At 39.1% G+C, this 24652-nt stretch overlaps 2 protein-coding genes across 2 annotated transcripts; both read left to right on the forward strand.

The window, feature by feature from the left end:
- The first annotated feature begins 8634 nt into the window (after positions 1–8634).
- shisa4 (shisa family member 4) lies at positions 8635–17469 on the forward strand. Its single transcript, XM_034083812.2, has 5 exons — positions 8635–8878; positions 11104–11281; positions 12627–12763; positions 12849–13040; positions 14942–17469. The coding sequence occupies exons 1-5, from the start codon at positions 8803–8805 to the stop codon at positions 14980–14982; spliced, it is 624 nt and encodes a 207-aa protein (XP_033939703.1). The 5' UTR covers positions 8635–8802; the 3' UTR covers positions 14983–17469.
- Positions 17470–18576: 1107 nt separating this feature from the next.
- Positions 18577–23795, forward strand: LOC117447228 (leiomodin-1-like). The gene is made up of 3 exons (XM_034083909.1): positions 18577–19227; positions 20132–21868; positions 22605–23795. The coding sequence occupies exons 1-3, from the start codon at positions 18940–18942 to the stop codon at positions 22629–22631; spliced, it is 2052 nt and encodes a 683-aa protein (XP_033939800.1). The 5' UTR covers positions 18577–18939; the 3' UTR covers positions 22632–23795.
- The last annotated feature ends 857 nt before the right edge of the window (positions 23796–24652 follow it).

Raw genomic sequence — 24652 nt, forward strand, 5'->3', positions numbered from 1 at the left:
GCAGGGTTAAATGTAAGAAAAAGAAGAAATATGAACTCACCCTTGTGACAAAGCCACGCCCCAAGGTATACAATTGTTATTGTTATAAATGTGGTTGTTTTAACATTAATTTAGGCAGTCTCTCAGGAGTCCAACTTACCAGACAGACACACACTCCTATTGTTCACTATGTAATCTATTGAAGATTTTGAATAAACAGGTACTTCTTTTACCTTTCTTTATTGGGCCCGAGTGTATATCTGCTAGCATTGTTCAAACTCCTTTGAAAACTGCAACTGCTCTTCCTGGCGAAACGAGATCACGTCGGGGTTAACACCAAATGTTATGCTGTGTTCGTTATTCTCGCGTCCAGGTAAGAAGCTTAAAAAAGGAGACTAAATGGAGTCTCTGAGAAGGTTCAAAATTGGTACTTTAATTAATAAAAAGCGCGGTAATGTTACAAGCAGGATATTGTTCAGTCAGGAGAGAAAGTCTGCAGCTTCCTCTCCCTGTGATGGCCGTGCAGAAGAGAGCTTCCAAGCATTCGTCTTTCCCGCTTGCTGGCTGTTCGCTCCTCCTCTCTGGGCAACCTGATCTCACCAGAATGCGTGACTCCACCACGACTCCTTAACACCGCATTGCGTGGTGGTGTCACGAACTTTGTTACATTTACGTGTCTGCACCACGCAAACAACCCCAATGTAAAGTGAATGAGGCTCTTTTGTCGTGGTGCACACACGCATTTCTACCACATCCTGCAGTGAGCTTTTATTCTATAAAACGTTTTTAAAATCTACTTTATAGCTTTAGTAACTCACGGGAGGCTTCTTTTATTTTATTTATATTCATAATAATTTTTATTTTTCGTCAGAATGTATTATGGTGCATTAGTTACGAATTGTTGGTCTCAAAAAACAGTGCATTGTGTGTAATACAACTGTGATTTGTATTACATTAGTTTGTTTTTAAGGAAGGCCAGAGCTTCAGCTGTGTCCAATAGATTGTTCCCTTTAGTTAACGTTTTTTAAAAGAACATTATATTCCGATTTGATCATGTCCCCTTTATTGTATTACGGAGAGCAATGTGAGCGTCCATTCCCATTGGATAACGCAGGATTTTACACCCGGAAGTAAGTATTCCCCTTACTGTCGATTGATTTTACAGTGCTATCTGCACTACTCATCAACTCAAAAACACCAGATTATCCTTGTTGATTACACAACATTGATTGGTTTAAATTGTGTACAATGCTTTTGTAATTTTCCCCTTCGATTCGGAGAAACAAATATTTGTTCAGATTAGGATGGCCGAAGACACTACACTACCCAGAATCCTCAGCTATTGTCTGCGTTGCCTCAAGCTCTGTGATTGGTTGACTGCATTCCATATAAAAAAAACGTTTCGTAAAAGATAAATCATACTTTATTCAGCAGTGCTTGCTTTACTCTTTGAAAGTCATCACATAAATGCATTGTAATAAATGGTTTGGCTGCATTAAATATTACACATCTGTCGTAGTTCTGTATTTGTATTTATCTACAGAGATCTGGCTCAGAATAGAGCGGAAACTATTCTTTTACCGTTCTGTTTTAATTTCACAATAAAGTTAGTAGTAATAATTTGTTTTGATATTATTGTTTTTTATTAACTACTCATGTTAAAACTATCTTTTCTGTGTTGCTGTGGGGTTTTTCCATCGCTTTTGTGTTACAAATATCAAAACAATAACTAAATATATCCGTCGTAAACTAAACCAGAAACATTATATTCCGATTTGATCATGTCCCCTTTATTGTATTACGGAGAGCAATGTGAGCGTCCATTCCCATTGGATAACGCAGGATTTTACACCCGGAAGTAAGTATTCCCCTTACTGTCGATTTATTTTACAGTGCTATCTGCACTACTCATCAATTCAAAAACACCAGATTATCCTTGTTGATTACACAACATTGATTGGTTTAAATTGTGTACAATGCTTTTGTAATTTTCCCCTTCGATTCGGAGAAACAAATATTTGTTCAGTTTAGGATGGCCGAAGACACTACACTACCCAGAATCCTCAGCTATTGTCTGCGTTGCCTCAAGCTCTGTGATTGGTTGACTGCATTCCATATAAAAAAAAACGTTTCGTAAAAGATAAATCATACTTTATTCAGCAGTGCTTGCTTTACTCTTTGAAAGTCATCACATAAATGCATTGTAATAAATGGTTTGGCTGCATTAAATATTACACATCTGTCGTAGTTCTGTATTTGTATTTATCTACAGAGATCTGGCTCAGAATAGACCGGAAACTATTCTTTTACCGTTCTGTTTTAATTTCACAATAAAGTTAGTAGTAATAATTTGTTTTGATATTATTGTTTTTTTATTAACTACTCATGTTAAAACTATCTTTTCTGTGTTGCTGTGGGGTTTTTCCATCGCTTTTGTGTTACAAATATCAAAACAATAACTAAATATATCCGTCGTAAACTAAACCAGAAACAGCAGTATATTTTATTTTGTTAACACTGTAAACTTGACAGCTTTTTAACCCAAACCACCTGCTGGTTAAAGCACGTTATTACACGTTTAGAGTAATATTGAAATCTTGAAAAGGGATGTCCAAAATAGCAATTATATACAGTTTTTAATTAACTATTTGTAGAGAATAACGAGTAGTGTATATACTTTATAGGGATCTGCAGATACATATGTAGTCTTCTCAAGCACCAACAATCATTACATTGCATTTAGCTGACGCTTTTATCCAAAGCGACTTACAATAAGTACATTCGACCAACAAAATACAAGCTTGAAGAAAACAGAATCATAAAGTACATCAGGTTTCATAGAGCCAAAACATTTCAAGTGCTACTCAACTGGCTTTAGATAAGCCAGTACTCCAATGAAATATCTCTCCTGATTGTTGGCACTTGACAATCACCTTCCCTGAATTTTACTCAGGTGTAACTAAAGTCTGCTTTAAGGGTTGTTTATATTTCACATCATTAATCAGAATTTGTAAAGTAACTAAAATAAATGTGGTGCAGTAAAAATACCAGGTTAACCTTAAAGAAAGCCCTCAGGATTATAAAAGACCCCCATCACCCCAGCCACAAACTGTTCTGTCTGCTGCCGTCTGGCACGACAGCTACATTCTAGGAGAGGATGTGGCTGTTGTGGAGGACTACAGTACCTGGGAGTGCACTTATGGCTGAACTGGAGGATCAACACTGACGCTGTGTACAAGAAGGGGATGAGCAGACTCTATTTTCTGAGGAAGCTGAGATCCTTCCACGTGTGCAGCAAGATGCTGGAGATCTTCTAGTCTGTTGTGGCCAGTGCACTCTTCTTTGCTGCGGTCTGCTGGGGGGGGCAGCATCAGAGCCGGTGACACCAGCAGGATCAATAAACTGATCAGGAAAGCTGGGTCTGTCATCGGCATCAAGCTGGACCCCTTTGAAGCTGTGGTGGAGAGGAGGACACTGAACAGGCTGTTGTCCATGATGGATAACCCACCCATCCTCTCCACCTGCAGCTGGACAGACAACGGAGCTCCTTCTCCAACAGACTGCTGCAGCTCCGCTGTCACAAGGACCGATACAGGAACACATTCCTGCCTACTGCAATAACTCTGTACAATAAATCACCTCTGGCTGGAAGAGAACTCTCTGCTCCGTAGTTTCTCTAATACAACCTCACTGTACATTGTACACATATATAATCTGTTCAATATTTGATATTCCATATTCCATTGTCATATATTTTTGAATATGTATATTTGCATATATAATATCTACATGTATATTTTCTATTTCAACACGTATATTTTCTATTTTCTTTTCTTTCTATTATTGTTTATTTGTGGTTTTGTTTTATTGTAAAATGCCTTGTCTTTTATGCTGCTGCAACAAAAACAATTTCCCAAATTGGTATCAATAAAGTACCATCCTATCTTATCTTATCTTACATCCGGACCAAAACCACCAGACTCAGGGACAGTTTCATCCCACAGGCCATAAGACTATTAAACACCTGAACTTTGAAATAACATCCATAACATTCATCTGGCTGCTACTTAGAAATGATTTGTCTAATATATCATATATTCCAATCACTTGTATAGACTCTTATTGCACTATTTCACTTTTTACTATTTTTCTTTTTGTATTGACTTGCACTACAGGAGGAGCCTGTGACCTAAGGGGGGGTAGGAGACGTTCGATTCCTGTTTTGAATAGTGTGCCGTCGATGGGTTTCATTCCATTTCAAAATGCTGTTTGTCGCTCAGCATAAACTTCAACATTGTCAAGCAAAGCACATGGTGTAGTCCCAAACGATAGCTGAGGATTCTGGGTAGTGTAGTGTCTTCGGCCATCCTAAACTGAACAAATGTTTGTTTCTCCGACTCGAAGGGGAAAATTACAAAAGCATTGTACACAATTTAAACCAATCAATGTTGTGTAATCAACAAGGATAATCTGGTGTTTTTTAGTTGATGAGTAGTGCAGATATCACTGTAAAATCAATCGACAGTAAAGAGTATACTTACTTCCGGGTGTAAAATCCTCCGTTGTCCAATGGGAATGGACGCTCACATTGCTCTCCGTAATACAATAAAGGGGACATGATCAAATCGGAATATAATGTTCTTTTAAAAAACGTTAACTAAAGGGAACAATCTATTTGACACAGCTGAAGCTCTGGCCTTCCTTAAAAACTAACTAATGTAATACAAATCACAGTTGTATTACACACAATGCACTGTTTTTTGAGAACAAAAATTCGTAACTAATGCACCATAATACATTCTGACGAAAAATAAAAATTATTATAAATACAAATAAAATAAAAGAAGCCTCCCGTGCTATAAAGTAGATTTTAAAAACGTTTTATAGAATAAAAGCTCACTGCAGGACGTTGTAGAAATGCGTGTGTGCACCACGACAAAGGAGCCTCATTCACTTTACATTGGGGTTGTTTGCGTGGTGCAGACACGTAAATGTAACAAAGTTCGTGACACCACCACGCAATGCGGTGTTAAGGAGTCGTGGTGGAGTCACGCATTCTGGTGAGATCAGGTTGCTCTGGGAGTTGTAGTGACGTAGGGGACTTCCCCCCTCGTTCGTCTGTGTCCGATATCGCGTTAAACAGAGGATTTCGACATTTTACATTCATTGCTTACTTCCACATGCCTTTTCTCCTCCTTATCTCTTTCATAACTTTATATGTAATACATGTTAACGGCGTCAATAGCCACTTTAATGATACTAATGGGCAGTAGTCCCGTATGTCGTCATGACGGATTTTCAGAATAAAAGCTTGGTATTGAGAACTTCCGGGTTTTTCCAGAATAAAATAGCATTTAAACTGACGGTATGTTTAAGGTACATTATGCCATAAAACATTGATTTTAATTTCTAACAATACCCACCACCTTGAGGCCACAAGACAAGGGCATAGAGGAGGCAAAGAAGAGGGATATCCTCAAGAAGCTTGGTCCCCTCATGCCACCCAACAGGAGGCTATTCTGGAGCTCTCTGTTTAATTGTTACCAATAAGGCATTTGCATCACATTCGATTTAATCTAGTATCTAATTTATGGGAGAGAACTTTATGGAAAGAACATAAATTCTAATTTTGTATACCATCAGCATTTGCATTAAATACTATTTGACTTTCTATGCAAGTGAATTTATTTGTAGGATGTGACTTTTATACACTATTAGAAAACATACACACTACATCATCAACAAGTTTTATTCCCTCTACGTTTTATCTGAAAACATTAACTGATATTTAACCTAGGGCATTGTTACCTATTATTGCCATTGCAAAATCAGATGTAACTTGCAATTTAAGGAATAAGAAGAGGAGTGTTAGTGTTGTTTCAATTCAATACAACAATGGGTTTATAAAATAGGTCATAATGATGTGAGTTGGTAATGCAACTTTGTCACCTTCAAATACATGTTAATTCCATCTCATTTGCATTATATTTTATTTAGGTTTATATTATATTGAGCCTAATTTGCACCATGATCACTATATTTTATGTAGATGTTATCATTAGTAACATAAACTGATTTTATATTGTGATCAGCAACCAAGTGAGCGATTAAATGGAAGTTAATGCCTTTTGCCTTGGTATGACCCCTTGTTATTTTGCAGACAATGCAAAGGCAGAGTACATTAACTTCCGAAAAAAGGTCAAAGGTTAAGTTTGAGCTCAAGATTTTTATGTAGATATTTAATTTCTTTAAAAAAACAAAGAATTGCAACATTTTCAATATTCTGCCTACAATTCATTTGGCTGGACAACAAAACAACTTTAAAGTCATTTTTCTCAGTTCTACACTCTGGCGGGCGAGTTAAGGTCTTTTGCCTTTGTAGGGCAACATAGGACTCTAGCCTGAGCTCCTCTTCCATCTGAACTCTCCTAATACTTGTGCGCTTACATTTAAATTTAAAACAACGTATCAATGGAAAGGAGAAATGGAATGAGCGAGGAGGGAAACGGGTTAAAAGAGACGGACAGCACTTACCCATAACTCCCTTTTTCTACGTGCTCACGGGATGAAGGATTTTGCAGATGTTAAAGCGAGGAGGTGAGAGACTCCCTGGTCTGTTCCTGGCGCTACTCAGAGGACTCGTCATTTTAGAGAAACTTCAGACGGACGAGAGCATTGGACAAAGAGCTTGAGGCTTCACAGTGGGACAGGTGAAACATGAAATATGAACAGACTATTTTGCTATGTGCTATTTGTAACTTAGCCCATTCTTTTTGTCATTTCTGTAAAAAATGCAACATAGAAAATGCTTTCAACAGACTACACTGATTTGAAGGAAGTCAAATAAAAACAAACATTGTGATATTTGGGGGAGGGAGAGAAATATTGGCAGCCTTTTATTCCACAAAAAACGTTAACTGTTTCTGACAGGAAATAAAAAGTTCTTATACCGGCTGTCATGTCTCGGGGTACGATGGGTATTTGGGAAATTCTAACTGTTGCCACGGTGATTCGCAGCATTGTCATTTCCTTGTATACCCATTGAAATATGGGGTGGATAGATTTCTAAATAAAAGTCCAGAAAGGACAAGATTTCCAGATGTCCAGATTCCTCTCTTGTCTCCCCGAAATGTGGGAAATACTGAAATATGCAAGTCCTTTTTAATCACGTGTTCAAATAAATCTAAAACTGTAAAATACATGTTATTTACATTTTTCTTTTACCTATTTATGGAAATTGAAAGTGTATTGGTTTACATATTCTGGTTCACTGTACAGTTGAAGTTGGTGGTGATTTGTGTTTTATATTTCTTAACCATTTCAGCTCAAATAAAGTATACAGTAAAAATGTAGACATTATTTTAATGAATTTTATTTAAATAAAACACTGAAAATGACATGGAAATCTCAAGGTGTTTAAAATAAAGGGGATAAATCATAGTACCATGTGAAACTTGGTAAGTTACACCAAAGGTCAATTAAATGTTATTCCAAGAATAATTCATTTTAATAAACAGTCAATTATAAATTCATTTTACTACATTGACAATACTCAAAGTCCCATTGTTTGACAATATAGTAAAACACAGTTGTAATCATATAACAAACAACTTTATACGAAAAGTAAAACGTTGTGGACCATAACACTACATTACTACACAATAATTGTCCTATCATCTTACAATTTCATTATAAACTACATTTAATGTTTATATGCTGCTTACGAATGCTAAATAGGGGGGTGTCAAATAAAGTACTACTGATTAGGCTGTCATTTCTGCCACAAACTACAGTCTGCTGCAGATGTCTAATCAGGCAAAGGGGAAACACCTGTGCATGGTCTTTAACAGGGTTACCTTGTTTAATGCTCATCCTCCTGACTTTATCATTTTTAGATGCATGGCACATCTGGTCTTACACTATCATACAGCAGGCTCCAGATGTTCCACAAGGGGGAGGTGTTACCCACTGGCTTCATCATTAATCCTTAAAATAGAAATGTGCTTACCTAAAAGATGATTTGAATTGTCATTGTGCATTTATATTTTACAGTCAACCTAAACTTTGACCGATGATACCCAACTATATTTCTTTATCTTTTTATTTAACTTTATTTTATATTTATTTATGTTTAATTTACCAACACAGAACATGTCTTGAGTAGTTGTTCTCACTTTATGACGAGGTTTTTTGTAAATGCAAAATCAAAGCGGTCAAATCCTCTTCGTTTTGGGAGGGAGGGAGAAAACTGACCTCAAGGTGCATTCAATGCTGCTCGTAAACATAATTGATAATAAGAACCATTCTTAAAATAATGCTAAGTATCTCAATATAATGACTTTTTGATATGGAAATAATAACATAGTCCAAAACAATGAGAACATATGTCAATAAATTAATGCTTAGCATCTCAAAAGAATGACTTAAATCCAAATGGTTGTTCAAAATGACAAACAAGCGTTCTCAAAATGATGACTTAGAATTTCATTTTTTTTTTTAGATTAGTCATTATTCGAGATACTTCATGCTATGTTAGTTTGTCATTTGGTGACTTACAGGATGTATTTCATCTTATTAATGGTCCCTCATAATGGGCTTCTTAATGGAGATTTCTCTCCGACGGTTCACGCAGCACGTAAAGGCATCACCCTGCTCTCCGGGCTTCACGGCGTCGCTGCGATGTGTCATCGCGACGGATAAATTACCGCTACTCTATGCTGTTCCGAAGCCTAGACAATGTCTGCAAACGACAGTTAGTCGGGTTATTATTGTTAATTACACCTGTTCTTCACAATATCCCTCTCTTGGTGTTGAATTAGGAGGATGTTTGCAGCGGGCAACATGTCGCTCATGGCGGCGGGTTTGGCGCTGCTCACCGTGGTCCTCTGCTCTTCTCACGGTAAGATTACGGATCACGGTGCAGGCCGCTCGGCTAGCTAACAACGTCTGCTCCGCGCGCCGTTATTAATGCAGCAGCCGAATGCTGCGGTCCGGCTGTTTACTTCCAAACCTCGAGGTTTATGTGAGGCCCGGATAACTGTTCCACTGACCGTCCACATTATGTTGTTAGCACCCATTAGTTCAGTCCCCTGTGCACTACTGCTGTTCATGCGTTTGTTTATCCAAAGTATGTGCGAGCTTTCTAGGAGTTTTTATACCTAAATGGCAAATAATATTGATTGTTCGCTCACTAATATTGATAACATTACGGCTAGTATAGTAACGTAGTAAGTATCCCTGTAAAACAAATAAATAACTCAATGCTTAAGAAATTAGTGTTACTTTATTGCATTAGTTTTGTGTCTTTTGCAATACAGACCATTTTTTAAATTGCTTTGTTTGTTTTTATTATTTCATGCATTCTTTTTTTTCCACTGATATTATTGGTTGCCAGTGGTGTAAAGTAACTAACCTGTACTTTACTTGAGTATTTCAATGTTTTTCTACTTTGTACTTCAACCCCACTACCATTCAGAGGTCAATTGTTTACTTTTGCTCCACTAAATACATTTAATACCTTGAGTTACTTTGCAGATTTAGAAATAAGATTTGACATAATCAACACTTAAAAAACCTGGAGCAAAATGTACAAGCTACCCTGCAGTATACAAAATAATACAAATTAGCTGCTCATGTACAAACTTTGATACAAACTTTAATGCATCAATAATTAGGATCAAAATATACAATATGCTATTCTAAAAATGGGCCAATCTGCATAATGATTATTTTTTACTGTTGGTACTTTAAGTATAATTTGATGCTGATACTTTTGTACTTTTACACGAGTAACATTTTGAATGGAGGACTTTTACTTGTAACAAAGTATTCCTACACTTGGGTACTTCTACTTGTAAGTAAGTTCAAGATCTGAGTACTTCTTCCACCTCTGGACAAACTCTTGATACAAAAAACAGTTAAATAAATATAGATTTATTCACAAAATAAATTATATTATTAGGAGGCATGTCTTTTGAGTATTGCTTATCGATATTTAAGCTTTCCTTAAAATATGCAGTTACAATAATAATATCAATAATATGTAATTGTGCATTAACTTAACTGCTAGTCAACATGTTAAGCAAAGATTCATATTAAGACGCGCTGTGTAAACAACCAGACAATAATAGTTCTACATCAAATAATAGTTGTAATATCAGTGCTTAAGCTTAAAGTCAGCTTAAATGACAGAATAAGTCATCTCCATGCCAGCCTTCCAAAGGTCTCTGTCCAAAAGTCTAAACTGTTTTAGGTGCCAGTATAAATAGATAGAGACTCAACAATGTATTGCAGACGTCCAAAGTTTCCATCCGTGTTATACACACAGAGAAATCAATAAAGGAACAGCAGCTCTCTGGGAATACTGTTTAGTAACTAAATAAAGTTTAGTTTACAGTATTCAGTCAGTTTGTATAGTCAAGGACGCTTTATGTATACCATTGCTCACACAGACGTAAGAAAACTTGTGTAAAATGAACAATTAGGTGTGACTTTTAGAAGCCTTCCACTAATGTGGCTGTGAGCGGGCTGTCATTTGAAGTGCCTGAAATGCTATGTTGTGAAAAACATAATCATACCAGTTCCTTTCAACTCAATGGATGACTTGCTATGTGTTTATTCTTATGACACACAATGTGCCAAATGTATCTCAGTCAGTCAGCAAGCCTTTGTGCCACAGGAATATAACTCCACAGATCATAGTTTTGATTCAGGGCCGTGTTGTTATAGACCAAATGATCAAAGAAAATATTTCTCAGTTGCCGTAGAACTATAAAAAAAGGATTATTTTTTATTATTCACCTTATAACTTTTCATCTCCTGCCACAGTGAACTAATGAATGATGTATTATGACTGTATTTAGCCTGGAACCATTTGACTGTAAAGGACGAAAAGAGCTCGTACAGCGTCAATATAAATATAAATGTTCTCCTCAAGGCAGAACAAAGCAGTATCTGTAAGTGGAAGCATTTCCTCACTTTGCAAATGTGCGATAAAACAACAGCATGTTGGTCAAACTGAGAGAAAGTGAGAGATCAAAAAGAGGACAATACAGTCTCCAGAGTACAAGCTGAAGTCTTTTTGATCATCGTGATCTTCCCTGTAATGTGACATTTGTTTTGCAGTCAGTGCGAATGAGGACTGTCTGTGGTACGTGGATAAGAACGGCACCTGGCACAACGGCTTCGACTGCCCTCTCATCACGTTCTGCTGCGGGAACTGCCACCGACGCTACTGCTGCCTGGACGCCTTCAAGATTATCACAGAGAGGGAGCAGAAGCGCTGCATGCTCTTCCAGTTCAGGTGGGCAGCGGCAGGGGTTAAATGAACGACTTGTTTTTATTTTCTCCACACCAAGAGTCACTGTCTGTGTTCACAATTCAAGGCCATCACTGCAGGATCAGATATCTTCTCTTTTCTCAAGGCAGAGAGATGCTTGGACATCCTGATTGGGGACATTGCACGATCAGATATGGGCTCCAACATCTACAAACATACATCTATACAAAGTACACACTGTCCTGACAATAACGTCTGACCAAGATAAAGTAGGGATCGGCATCGAGAGCAGGTTCCAATTGTCGGATGATCAGTATTGTTTGTTTTTCAATTCCTGTGATTGATGCAGGCATGTTTTGGCATAAGGTCTCATTAGTGATGACGACGTCTAAATGCTGGACATTTGCAACAAGGAGCTTCCATTAAATACCAAAACAAATGTCTGCCACCATTACAAGCATGTAGCAACATTAGATCAATTTATAATCCAAGCATGGAAAATAAATTGAAGTATCAAAGTTGCAAACGTTACTAAAGGATATATGGAAAAACTGTATGTTATGAGCATCTATATGCAGTATGGAGACAAAAAACAATATATCCCCATAATAGATATTAAAATTAAGACACAGGTATTCCAAAACAGAGTGTTAAGTAATTTATCATTTGCGAAAACTAGTTTTTGTGAGTATGTGAATTTGGCGATGGGTTGACTGTCCAGTGTGTGCAGATAGCAGTGTTAATAATTTTGTAAATGTTAACTGTAAGGAGTTGCATATCAGTACTGGATAATCATCATGGGATTTGAGTCGGAAGGAGAATTGACGGCATTATTTAAACAAATATAGAAAAGATTTTCCAGCATCACCCTGCGTTGTGCAGATCATCATTAGTCACTTTTGCTCATGTCCCACTGACTGCATTTGACTTGAATTGCCCTGCGTTTGTCCCCACAAGTGTAATATGTTCTCATTAGTCGTTCTATCACACCGAACCTCCCGTGGGGGGGATCGTTATAGTTCTGGACTAAGCTATCATACCTGAGAGACTGCAACATGGCACTTTCCACCACAGCATCCATCACTATCTGGCAGCGAGCAGACAACCTGCAGCTTATTAAATCTGGAGGGGGATCAGAGCAGCGGGCGGAGGAGGCTGGGCTGAAAATGGAGGGCTTTGTAGCTTCCCTGAGACCACGCAGAGATGGAGAGATGCGTGGTGTACGACATTAACTCGGGTGTGATTTCAGGGTCAGCCGGTGGTTAACGTGGTGTCTGAATCAAAGGCTTCACATCTCCACTTTAATCCTCCACACGAGGCTTGGTGATGAAAGTAAAGCTGCTTTAAGTCCTCCTTTGTCTCTCCTCAGCTCCACTACTTTAGCCGGCATCGCCTCCTCCATCCTCCTGTTTGTGGCCATCATCGCCACCATGGTCTGCTGCTTCATGTGCTCCTGCTGCTACCTCTACCAGAGGAGGCAGCGGAGGGGCAGGACGCCCTACGATGGTGAGACCCCTCCTCTTAATGATGTCCTTCTTTTATATATACCATTAGTTTCCCTTTATGACAGTCTGCCCTTTTTTACCCACAGCCCAGCACATCCCCATGGCCAGCTATCCAGTGGAGCCGATGTATGATGCTTACGGGAAACCCCTGGGACCCTCTCAGTATCTACATGCAGGGTATCCAATGGCGCCCCACTACCCCGGCATGCCCCCACACTACCCTATGATGCCGCCTGGACACTATCCTCCACACATGATGGATCCTACATACGGCCAGGGTAAGAGTGACTTCACATATGGAGCTGCAACGATAAGTCAATTGAAAGGAAAAATAACCTATTACCATTTTAAATATCGATAAATCATCAAAAATATTTATGTGAAAGTGCTGCCTCTTAAATCTGAAGGTTTCTTGCTTTTCTCTGTTTTAAATCATATTAAACTGAATATCTACATTATGGGTTGTCAGGGCTCGACATTATAAATGGCCCGCTGGCCCGGAAGCACTATTTAGACACCCCGGGCCAGCATAACGTACTTTCCACTTGCCCGCTCGGGCAACTAAAAATATTGTTTTTTTTTAAAAAAAATGTTTCCTGTGGTATTGGTATTTTGACTAGCAATTTTGTTGAATTGTTTTGTTTATCAACGCTACAATATAGCGTTTCCTGAGTCGGTTGTCGTTGTTGGGTGAAAAGCAAACAGCTGTTTGCTGCGGAGCGCAGCGCGAGCAGGCTACCGTGAGCGGCAGCGCGCTCCTTCACTACAGACTATCGCGCCACCTAACCATTCGCCAAAAATGTTTTTAATACCAGCGGTAGCCGGGCAAAAAACAATCTTCAAATAAAAGAAAGTCACCGGAGGAGTTAAAGGAGAGTGACAGGGAGCATGAGAAGAAGAGGGAGAGAAAGTTTCAGCCAGCTTGATCGATGGAGTTGGCTTCTATAGAGTGGTGCAGTGACGCGTCCTAAAACCCTTTTATAATCTGTCGATTACATTTAAGATTCGAAAATTCTAAAAGTAGGGTAGACATGTGGAGATTATTCGGCTGAACAAAACGTGCATTTATCAAACAGGTTTGTTTCCACAGACCTTATTTCCAGCTATTTTCCAAAACCCTGTGGAGAAATCCCGTTGCTTTTTGTCGAGGGAACCAGCAGCTTAATTCCTGGTTTTAGGACGCATCACTGGCTGCACTGCTCTCAATATGATGCCAATATAAACAAGGTCTTCTGTCGGCTCTGTACATCAATGCCGACCTATGCTGATTGCTGACAAGTAAGTGAAGAGTAGACAATATAAAGGTATTGGCGAAATGTCCCAGCAGTTTAGAATAATGAAGGTTCTAATCCAATCAATTACATAGCCATTACATTTCTAACTCCTAATGACAGGAAGCCAGAAAGCGCATTATACAAATAATAATACTCATAATAATAGCAGACATTTTTTAACAATGACCACAATATCATTATTTTAATAAACCAAATATGAACAATTGAGGAAAATGAGGAAGAACTGATGATTCAAATGTTGTAGTACAAGTAGTAATGTAGTTAGTGCATAAATTACTATTGCAACAAATGTGTTAATTTTCTTCATTACTGGTCGATTTTTTTTGGACGAATGTTCCGGGCCAGTGGTTACAATGGTGGGGCCAGTGACAATACAATTGTACCCTTAATGTCTACCCCTGGGTTGTGGATTGACAAAACAAGACATTCGGAAAGACAAAAGACTTCTGAAGCTTTAATCTATATTGAATCAGCATATGTATTGATAATGAAAAAAAAAAAGTGTTATTTTTATTTACAAATACATTCTTTGCATATAAATAAATGCTAACAAAAACTGTGCATTTATTCTATACAAAATCCAAATGGTGTCACCTACTTTTGGGAAAGTGGATCTACTCATGAAAAATGATCATAGAATATGACACCACTCCTGCTCAAGCCACTATACACGGGGAGAAAGACAGTGAGTGCTTCTTCCAACAGCCACAGTAAACATGCCACGGTTAAAAAGCTACATTTTGATGCAAGACATCTCACGACTTAAGAGGCAGATTGAAATGTGCACATTTTATGCTACCAATTAATGACTCCATTGTTTTTAACGTAGTCATAGCAGTACATGAAGATCTGACTTTCTTTATGTTTCTATGTTTGTTTTTCAGCCCCTCCACCTTACTCTCCACCTCAGTATCCTGGTCATTGATGGGCTCAACTACACACACACACACACACACACACACACACACACACACACACACACACACACACACACACACACACACACACACACACACACACACACACACACACACACACACACAAGAGTGGGAAACAATAGCAATTGAGAAAAAGGACTGTTTGAAAATAAAAAGGCAGCAACAATCTCGCACTCCAACACACTCGCATACACACACTCAAATGAACACTACAGCTCGACCAGCAGCAGGCACTTTAAGTTAGTGTTTTTCTATGTATATTTACAATGTTGTCCTACTTTTCTGGAGTGTTTACGCAAGTCAAAATCTGGTCAGCATCCTGGTGACCAATTGTTCCTGTCAGTTTTGTGGAGGCCATCACACTCTCCCTCAAAGTGACTCTGTGCTCTGGAACGCTCACCTCAATGACAAGATGTCGTCTGAAGACAGGGCTCATTACCTTACAGGAGAGGGGTCAGAAGGAATTTCCTAAAAACTATAACGCACTTCCTCTTTAGTTTTAGAGTGATTTAGTTTGTCACTTTTGATACATTTGAATCAATGTAAAACTGCCTGAAGCTACATCCCAGGTCAAACACTCCACAAATATGATTACATGATGTATTTATTTCTGCATTTGATGTTTTTCTCCCCCCTGTAATGTGATAGGGGCAGAAAGGAAAACCAAACTACATGTTTGAGAAAAGGGTGACATGTATGGCTCAAAAAGGCAGTGTGATCCTGTCTTAGATGTGCAGGACTTTAAGGTACTCCTTATTCCATCCATGTATGAAGCCTTTAGTCGTCTTTTGTTTCAACTTTTCTTCTTCTTTGTATCTGACTTGACTAATTTACGTCGTGGTGCTATATTAGCTGCACCACATAGAGTAACATCTCGACATCAACATGCTACCCCAGTCAAAGTGATCTGTCCTCTTCTGGTTTTAAATGGATGAGAAGTCTTTAGATTAATCCCATAATGCCAGGTAGGATGTTTTCCAGTGATTTCATGTTAAATGTTCATTTTTTTGTAACATATCGGGTCAAGGGTGTTGCAGGTCTATGCTGCTCAGTTAAAACAAATGTTCCCACTTCATTAAATAAGCATAACGAGCAAAAAACTGATTAACATTTAAAATCTTATTTTGCAAATCTTTTCTTCAGCTGAATATGTTATGATATTGTAATATATTAAATATTATAGTTATTTTAATCATAATGGTAAATCCTAACATAAAATACGACATTTTTCCATTTGGTATTTATTATAATAATTGAGTGTACTTTTTTACTGTGAATGGGTTCTCACCTTGTGGACTAGCTACAAGGCCAAACATCTGTTTGAAAACAGTCTATTTTATTGATCACCTCTCTTTAAAATTATAGTTTGACATTTTGGGAATAAATCTGGGATATCTTAGAAAGTATTAATTTGAACAATAAAGTGATAGAATGGATTTAAACTGCAGTTATCTATATATATATTATTCTTGTAAAAAAAAGATTTCAGATATCAACAATCTCATTCTTCCTAAACATAAAACTGTCACATTTGCCAGTCATAATTTGGCAACTTTTATGATTTATAGAATGTACATTTATAAACATGATTTCAGATATGAACAATTGGAATTGTTCCTCATCATAATTGTAATATGAATTCCATAATGTAATTAAGAAAATCAAGAAATCGCTTGGTAATTATTTTATTTCAAATTCTAAGCTAATTGCTAAGCTAACTTTTAGAGCTACAGTTACCACACAGAAGTGAATAGTTGTATCAGTCTTCTGATCTGGCGGTCAACGAAAAGAAAGCAGATAGGTGCGTCTCCCAAAATGTCAAACTTCTTCTTTTTAATTCACACTTACAGACGTGGGCTCATGTGAGGTCAGGGCCTGTAACCTGTAATGATTCTGTAATTGGGTTTAGCATCGTGCTCAGCCCTGTTCCCTTTGTAAGATGTGTGAGCTGTGAAACATGGAGCATGTGTTGTACAGTAAGCGGTCCGACTAATAGGTGATGATGATCTTTATTCGGGTGTAATGTATCTATCTCATGTCGAAATGAGACATTAGATAATAATATGCTGTTGGGTTTGAGAAGCCTGGCACTTGTTTGGGACTCACTGCTGTAACTTGTCCCCAAACAAGAACTATAACGGCTAGTTTACAGAATAAATTGTTTCCTTAAATGGCGACGTCCATTTGTACAGATTTGTTGAGCCATTGTAAAGCACAAAGAGAACTGGACTTTTTCTTAGTGAGATGCTTTCATAGTAGTTTGGCATAACATTTGCTCAATGATATTTATGATTATTTGTGCTTCTAAACCAACTCCATGAGTGTGTTTGCTGAAACTGAAATCAGGTGGCAAAATAACTTTGTCTAGATATTACTTTTTGTCTTGTCATATGGATGGTATGGCACTGTAACATAAAGTGAAACGTTTTTATTTCTATTAACATAAAATGTTACTTTGGAATGTAAAAATACAACTGTCTGATGTGTCTTATTTTTGTCAAGAAATCTAATTTAAACATTTTGAGAAGGAGGTTATTATGTGTTTACATACATTTGACCACCAGAGGTCTGTATTAACCATAGACTGTGGTATTAACCTTAAAACAATGTTCACATGTTGGCTGAATACATTATTTCGTTGTCATCAGAGGGAATATCTTATCCAACAGAAATATGTGCCACGAAACACACTGATTGTTAATTATTTGTTCAATTACATATTTGTGCTCAAGCTAAACATGATTATAGTGTATATTATGCCTTTTAAACTGTGGCATATGTACATTTTACAATTTCACAGCCCACCTACACACACAGCTGATACATTTAGCTGTGTATTACTTACATTAGATTCACATTTTATTTGTACTTTTATGACTACACAGTACATGTATAGCCATTCATAATATAGTAAGCATGGAACAAACAATATATAAATACAATCATTACATTTATTTATATTATGCTTAAACCATTGAATTTATATCTGACATTATTTATTTTGGTTTATTTGGTATTCTCAAATCATTTGAAACATTATTGGATCATTTTAGGATGCAATTGGAACAACATGATTTCCTGCTTCTTTATTTTACTGTCTTCGTTTGAACCTCTAGCCGTTAGCACAAGAGTTAAGCCAATCTGCATTTCACTGCATTTATTTATTGACCACGTTAATCCAACACGTCATTCACATGTTCCCTCTTTAGTCATTGGCCTGTTGGGGTTTTATTGAGCTCCTATAAAAACAAAACTTTATTTTTTAACTTGAACTTTTTCTCCCAAAAAAGGTTGGCATTGATTCAAGAAACTAGGAACACAGTTCCTAACAGAAACACTGATGTGTTAACTATGGCAGAAAAATGTGTTTAAAATTAGCCGTACTAAACAGAAATATTAGGGACTGGTTTCAATATAAACATAAGTTGTGTAATAGGAAGTCTGTGCTCTGGCGCCTCTGTAAACTTCAGCCCTCCCCATTACCTTTAAAGGAGTGTGTACCCTGATCTAAATATGGACATGCACTTTTACTGGATTTCGAAGAATGTCCCAGCCTCACAGTCCGCTTTGATGATGCGAGGCTCTCACAGTTCATCACTGGTACCCCTCTCTGTAAGGCTGAGAGTCCAGCCTCTTTGCAGAAGGATTCATGCCTCCGCTGGCTTTTTGGTGAGCAGGGTGCGACGGCACAGCAGGACACCAGCTCTGTCAATGGGAATACTCGCCTCCTTACCTTAGGGGAGAACTTACCACACAGTATGGACAGGGATGGGATTTGGTTTTAGTTTCTTCCAAGTCTGGGTAACTATTGAAAGAAGAAGAGAAAAGCCACACAAATATTAGTGTTTCCAGACCTATTCTGTCTTCTAAATAATCAGATTCAGCTCCTCCAGAGAAACCACATTTCCCTGCTCTTCTTCACGGGTGTGAAGTTTAAGGAAACCATGTCCAGGAGAAGGATGAAAGCCCTGACCCGTATAGGCCGGCAGGTCAGCGAGGACCCAGATTTAGACAACCTGCTGTCCACCCTCTCCCCGGAGGAGGTGGAGGAGCTGCAGCAGGACATGTTGAAAGTGCCGGACCTCAAGCCGGAGGATGATAAGGTCCTCGCCCCAGGGGAGAGCCAAGCTGCGGCGCCGTCTACGAGCAACAACGACCGGGACTGTAAACTGGACAGCAGGCGAGAGAGTGACCGTAAAGGGAGGCTCAGCGAGAGGGAGCCGTCATTGGAGGTTTGTGAATCTTTGTCTGATGAAGTGTCACCTTATATTAGATTAGACTAAACCCACTACCATCTTATGTTGTTTGTATTTGAGTGTTCTTAGATGAGTTCAAACTCAAATGGCAATCTATGTACTCATGTCTAATAGAGTACAGTATTTGCCTACAGGGATCAATAAAGGTCAATCTTATGTAACATCCACTGTCCCCGAGGTAGTCTAATGATAGCTTTCATGTGCCATTTTTCATTTAGCTTGAAGTAAAGCGCCAACTGGACCTCATGAACACTGACTCCATCAGCTCATAAATAGTGTTGGCTTCTGTGCCAGGGATAAGACAGTTTTCCCTCTGAGGCTTAATCACATTTCACATTCTTGATCAATGTCTCACAACAGTATCAAAAACACAGGAAGACATTTATGTTATTCTGAAAAGAGCCCTCCTTGTCTGAGAGCCAGGTTTCTTGCAGTGTGTGTTTAGACGAGAGGCACTTCAGTGGATGGAGCAGAGGCCCTGCGGAGCTGCTTAATCCCGGCCTGATGGAATTCCTTGGTTGATTGCTCCTACGCTCACTGCCTTTTAAGGTTACATCTGCCAGGGCCACGACGTCACACAGCAAAACAGATTGAGACTCACAAATCAAACACTTTGCAAGCTACTCCCCACAAATGTATCCCTGCGCTGAATGTAAACACACATGGCATGTTGTGTCCAGGAGGGTGTGTGTGTTTAAAGTGAGCAGATGGACGAGGAGCTGTTTGACAGAAAAGGAACACAATATTTAGGTATTGGTGTTATATCATACTAGACATGCCATACATTGTATACTATGTCTGCGAGAAAATGGTATTAGATTACATTTAGGTGGTTTACTTTGTGACATAACTCTATATCCTCAAATGCATTCTCCTGCAGGGAGACACAAAGAAGGAAAGCCGGAAGCAGGAATATCTGAGGAAGATGGGCCTGAGCCAGGAGGGGAACGACGACGTGACAGTCGGGCTACGAAGACAAGCTAGTGTCTCAAGTGAAAAAGATATTAAGGTGGAGGACAGAAACAGCAAAGGTCCTGGAAACTCGAACGAGGAGGGGAGTCGTCTTTCGAGCCGGTACAGGAAGCAGGAAAGCAGAGAGAGTGATGTGAAAGAGGACAGTGAGAAACAGGAAGACAACAAGATAAGAGACCGAAGAGACAACAGAGAGAGCACAGGTAGCAAAACAAAGGATATGATCTCTAAGCTACAGGAAAAAAAGGATGACAGCAAAGACAGGAAAGAAGACTGCAGGAGAAAAGATGAAAGCAAAACCAAAGACATTATCTCGAAGCTACGAGAAAAACAAGAGAAGGAAGTCGGCAAGGAGAAGGACAGGCGATCTGAAGGTTTCAGGACATCAGGACTTGTCTCTAAAATGTTGGAGAAGCAGAGCAAGGCCCAAGAAAGCCCGGCTCCGGAGAGTAAACCCGAAGAGAAGAAGCCTAAAGCTGAGGAGAAGAAATCTGAAGATACAAAGAAGCCTGAGGTGAAACTTGAGCGACAGGCATCAGAGAAAGGTGAGGTGCAGGTGAAACAAGACAAGGCCGAGAACAGAAGTGACAGAGAAGAGCTGGTTAACCATAGTGACCACATCAAAGAGAAGGAGAAGAAAGTAGAGGAGAAAAAGGATGACGAGGAGAAAAAAGAAAAAGTAAAGAAAGCTGAGGAAAGTGAGAAACTTGGCAACTGTGTGGCCAAAAACAGTCCAATCAGCAAGGCCAAGGAAGAGGAGGACGAGGAAGAAGACTCAAGCATGTTTGATGAGCTGATGGAGCAGGTTCGGAGCAACGACCCCTCCCTCACTGAGCTCAACGTCAACAACTCAGAGGTCATAAAGACCAAAACGCTCATTGAGTTTGCAGAGGCTTTGCACAAGAACACCAATATTAAGAAGTTTGCTTTGGCTAACTGCCGTGCGGACGACCACGTGGCTTATGCCATCTCGGGCACGCTGCGCAACAACAAGACCATCACCAGCATCAACGTGGACTCCAACCATCTCACCGGCAAGGGCATCCTGTCTCTGATCCAGGCGCTGCCACACAACGCCACCCTGACTGAGCTCCGCTTTCAAAACCAGCGTCACATCTGTGGCGGGAAGACCGAGATGGAGATGACCAAGGTCCTGAAGGAGAACTTCACGCTGCTCAAACTGGGCTACCACTTTGAGTTAGCCGGACCCAGGATGACTACGACAAACACCCTGAGTCGCAACATGGACCGACAGAGGCAGAAGCGCCTGCAGGAGCAGAAGCTGGCCCAGGCCAACGGAGAGAAGAAGGGGGCGCTTGAGGTCCCCAAAACAGGGGGTGGAGGATCTCTGAGAAACTCGCCAAGAGCGTCCCCTAAACCTTCTCCCGTACCCTCGCCTATGCCATCACCAAAGCTGACTCCTAAAAGAGGAGCTGGAGCTGGGGCTCCACCACCACCCCCGCCTCCACCTGGGGGTGGACCACCGCCTCCTCCCCCTCCCATGCTGAATGTAGACGCCCTGAGGAACTCTCTGACCCCCGTGTCCCAGAGGAAGCTGGATGGAAAAAGCCCGGGCGGTAGTGAGAACACGAGGGACCAACTGCTCTCCTCAATCAGAGGGAACACTAAGAAACAACTCAAGAAGGTACGTAGGGCTGCGCGAAAATATTGACGCACTTTGGGTATCACAATATTATGTTTTTGATACTATTTCAACATACTAATTGTATGAAAGGGAGCATCTGTTTACTCAAATATGTGCAAAAACTATCAATATGCACATACACAGGTCAACTGATGCATTTGTGCTAATTAGGGGATTCCCCTTTGATCTTTAGTGCTGTTGCATTCAATGGCTTCCTGTTCTTACTTTGAAGAAGGTCTCTGCCCAAAAGATGTTTGCATCGATCTTTAGTGTGCAGATGCTCTTTTAAAATGTAAGTTTGATAGTCTATCATTTTCCTCCATTACTGATGTTTCTCTATTTCAATCAATAGTTAAACTATATGCAGTGTGTTAGTATACGTTTCATGTTTCCTAATTTGGTAACCTAAACATCCTGCAAGCATTTGCTTACTGACATAGGAAAATGTGAATTCCTTCGCTAAAATTGCATAATATGTAGCACTATGATGTTGGATGGTACTGTGACGGGGGCTGTGATAAATGCAAACGCAGATCCCAGGAAAGCAAATGTATACAGTTTTCCTTTAAATGATATTTTAAGAATAACAATATGCTGCTACAAATAGAAGTGTCACACCTGTATAATGATACTTATCGTATTGCCTGATTGTTGCTAATGCACAGCCCTGTGTATAAGGTTAGCTCTGCCATAATACATTCTCACATCACATACTTACATTTTATTCTTCCCACAGGTGGAAGTGCCAAAGTGGTTGCAATGATATTTCCTTTGGAATGTGCCATGAAAGGGAAGAAAGAGGGAGAAGTGGTTTTCAACATGAACTCTACACCCTCCAGATGCAGTTGAAGAATTGCACTTTGGGACGGAGAAAAGAGAAACATGAGATGCCCATAGGTCTGATGACGAGCCCACACTATGAGTTCTCCCCTCAACACTGGACCAAAAGTACCCTGTGGGGAATGATGAGTGATGCAGGGCTCTCTGACAACCGACTGCCACGTTCTGTGGTTGTTTGTCTTCAGTACATATTTCCGCTTTGCTGGTTATTTGCACTAGATAATATGAAACCCATCATATAACATGTTGGCTTCTGTATGCATCTGAATGTGAGCGTGATGAGAGTGTGATTAGTTTATTAATAAGAGATACAATGAATTCTTTATAAAATTCTAATATACAAAAAAAAGTTTATCGTTGATATAGTGGACATTAGTTTGACCATTTATTTATTTTTTGAGAGAGAATCTTTCTTATACTTGTACGTCGTAAATCTGTTCAAACTGGGAATTCTGATATTAATGATCAGGAAATAACAAACATGGCTTAAGAAAAATCTGGGTAATAAAAAAGAGAAAGGTCAAGTGGTCTTTGATTGTGTGTCTCATTCCCATATCTCAAAACATCTCAGGCAGGGTTTAATGGATTGGAAAGAAGCCCATTGGAATCCAGGTGCATGACGAAAGAGTTTTAACATAGAAATAATGACCTGATGCATTTGAACAGAAAGTGAAAATGGCTGCCCTTCAGTATCTGATGTTATATTTTGTACAGTCTTTCTAATACCTTCCATAACTTGTAATGAAATGCATCCACATGTCTTAAACGTAAGCGTATTGTAAAACGATTACTGGCATACTTTTCAATACCATATTTTTAAGTGAATGTCATTTCTAAAGGGGTTTAATGTGATGAACAAAGAGTGCCTTTCATGTGTGCGCCGTGTAACAATTCTGCTATATATGATTACACATGTCTTTCTTACCGAGCCTGTATGTCTTCAATAACATATTTTGGTATGTTTGCATTGATAAATCACAAGTGTAATGGCTGATATTAGTAAGGAGAATATGAAATGTGAAATGAAATATAACTGACTTTGCATTATTTTATAGTATATATAAATAATGAGCTATTATCAATCTTAGTTGGTTTATGGTCTGTATGTAAGTGTTCACTTTTAGTAGTATACACAGGTGTATCAATTTAGATTATTTGCATTTAACTTCAGATCTATAGCTGTTGCTAAGAAGATATGCTAATTATATACAGAGCCATATATATATATAGATATGTATCAATAGCCAACAACTAACCTGCAGCATGAATAATAGATAGACCTGTAATGTGAATCCTGGCAACAAATGTAGGCTCAGAGCAGAATCTCTCCATCATTATTCTAATTAAAATAACTATGCATCTTTCCATTTCTTAACACAAAGCACTTCAGCTTTATACATCTTAAACATGAAGCTGTGATCCCTCCAGCTAGTGAAGCAGCCGTCATCCTGTGAACAGCACCAGGCCAGTTTGTGTCTCCATCGCCCTGCCTCAGCCTCTGCATCCACGATATGCCTTTATTTGGGCATTTCTTAATGGAAGCTTGCCCTGCAATTCATTCCTTTCTCGTTCCTAATAATGGGCTGCAGGCCAGCGGTCTGTCTCTCGGCTAGCTGCTCCCCTGACCAGCAGCACAATCTCACATGGAGGAAAGAGAGGGGAAGGAATGAAAATGTTGAGATTACTGGATGGTAAACTCCAACAAGTAAAACTGTAATGCCAGCCTCCCAAAAGTGCCAAAAAGTTCAAATCAATGCACAGCTGGGAAGAGCAACCTACAACTGCTTGTTTCCGCTGTCATTTATAATTAGCTGTTGTGTATTGTCTGAACTCTGTCTACTTGTTTTCCAAGTCTATATCATCCTCCCATAAAACACCATTTAAATTCTGATTTGATCTTTATTATTACTTCTATAACTATATGGCAGCAAAACATGCCTCCTT

The sequence above is a fragment of the Pseudochaenichthys georgianus genome, chromosome 5 (assembly GCF_902827115.2).
Source record: "Pseudochaenichthys georgianus chromosome 5, fPseGeo1.2, whole genome shotgun sequence".
NCBI classification, from domain to species: domain Eukaryota; kingdom Metazoa; phylum Chordata; class Actinopteri; order Perciformes; family Channichthyidae; genus Pseudochaenichthys; species Pseudochaenichthys georgianus.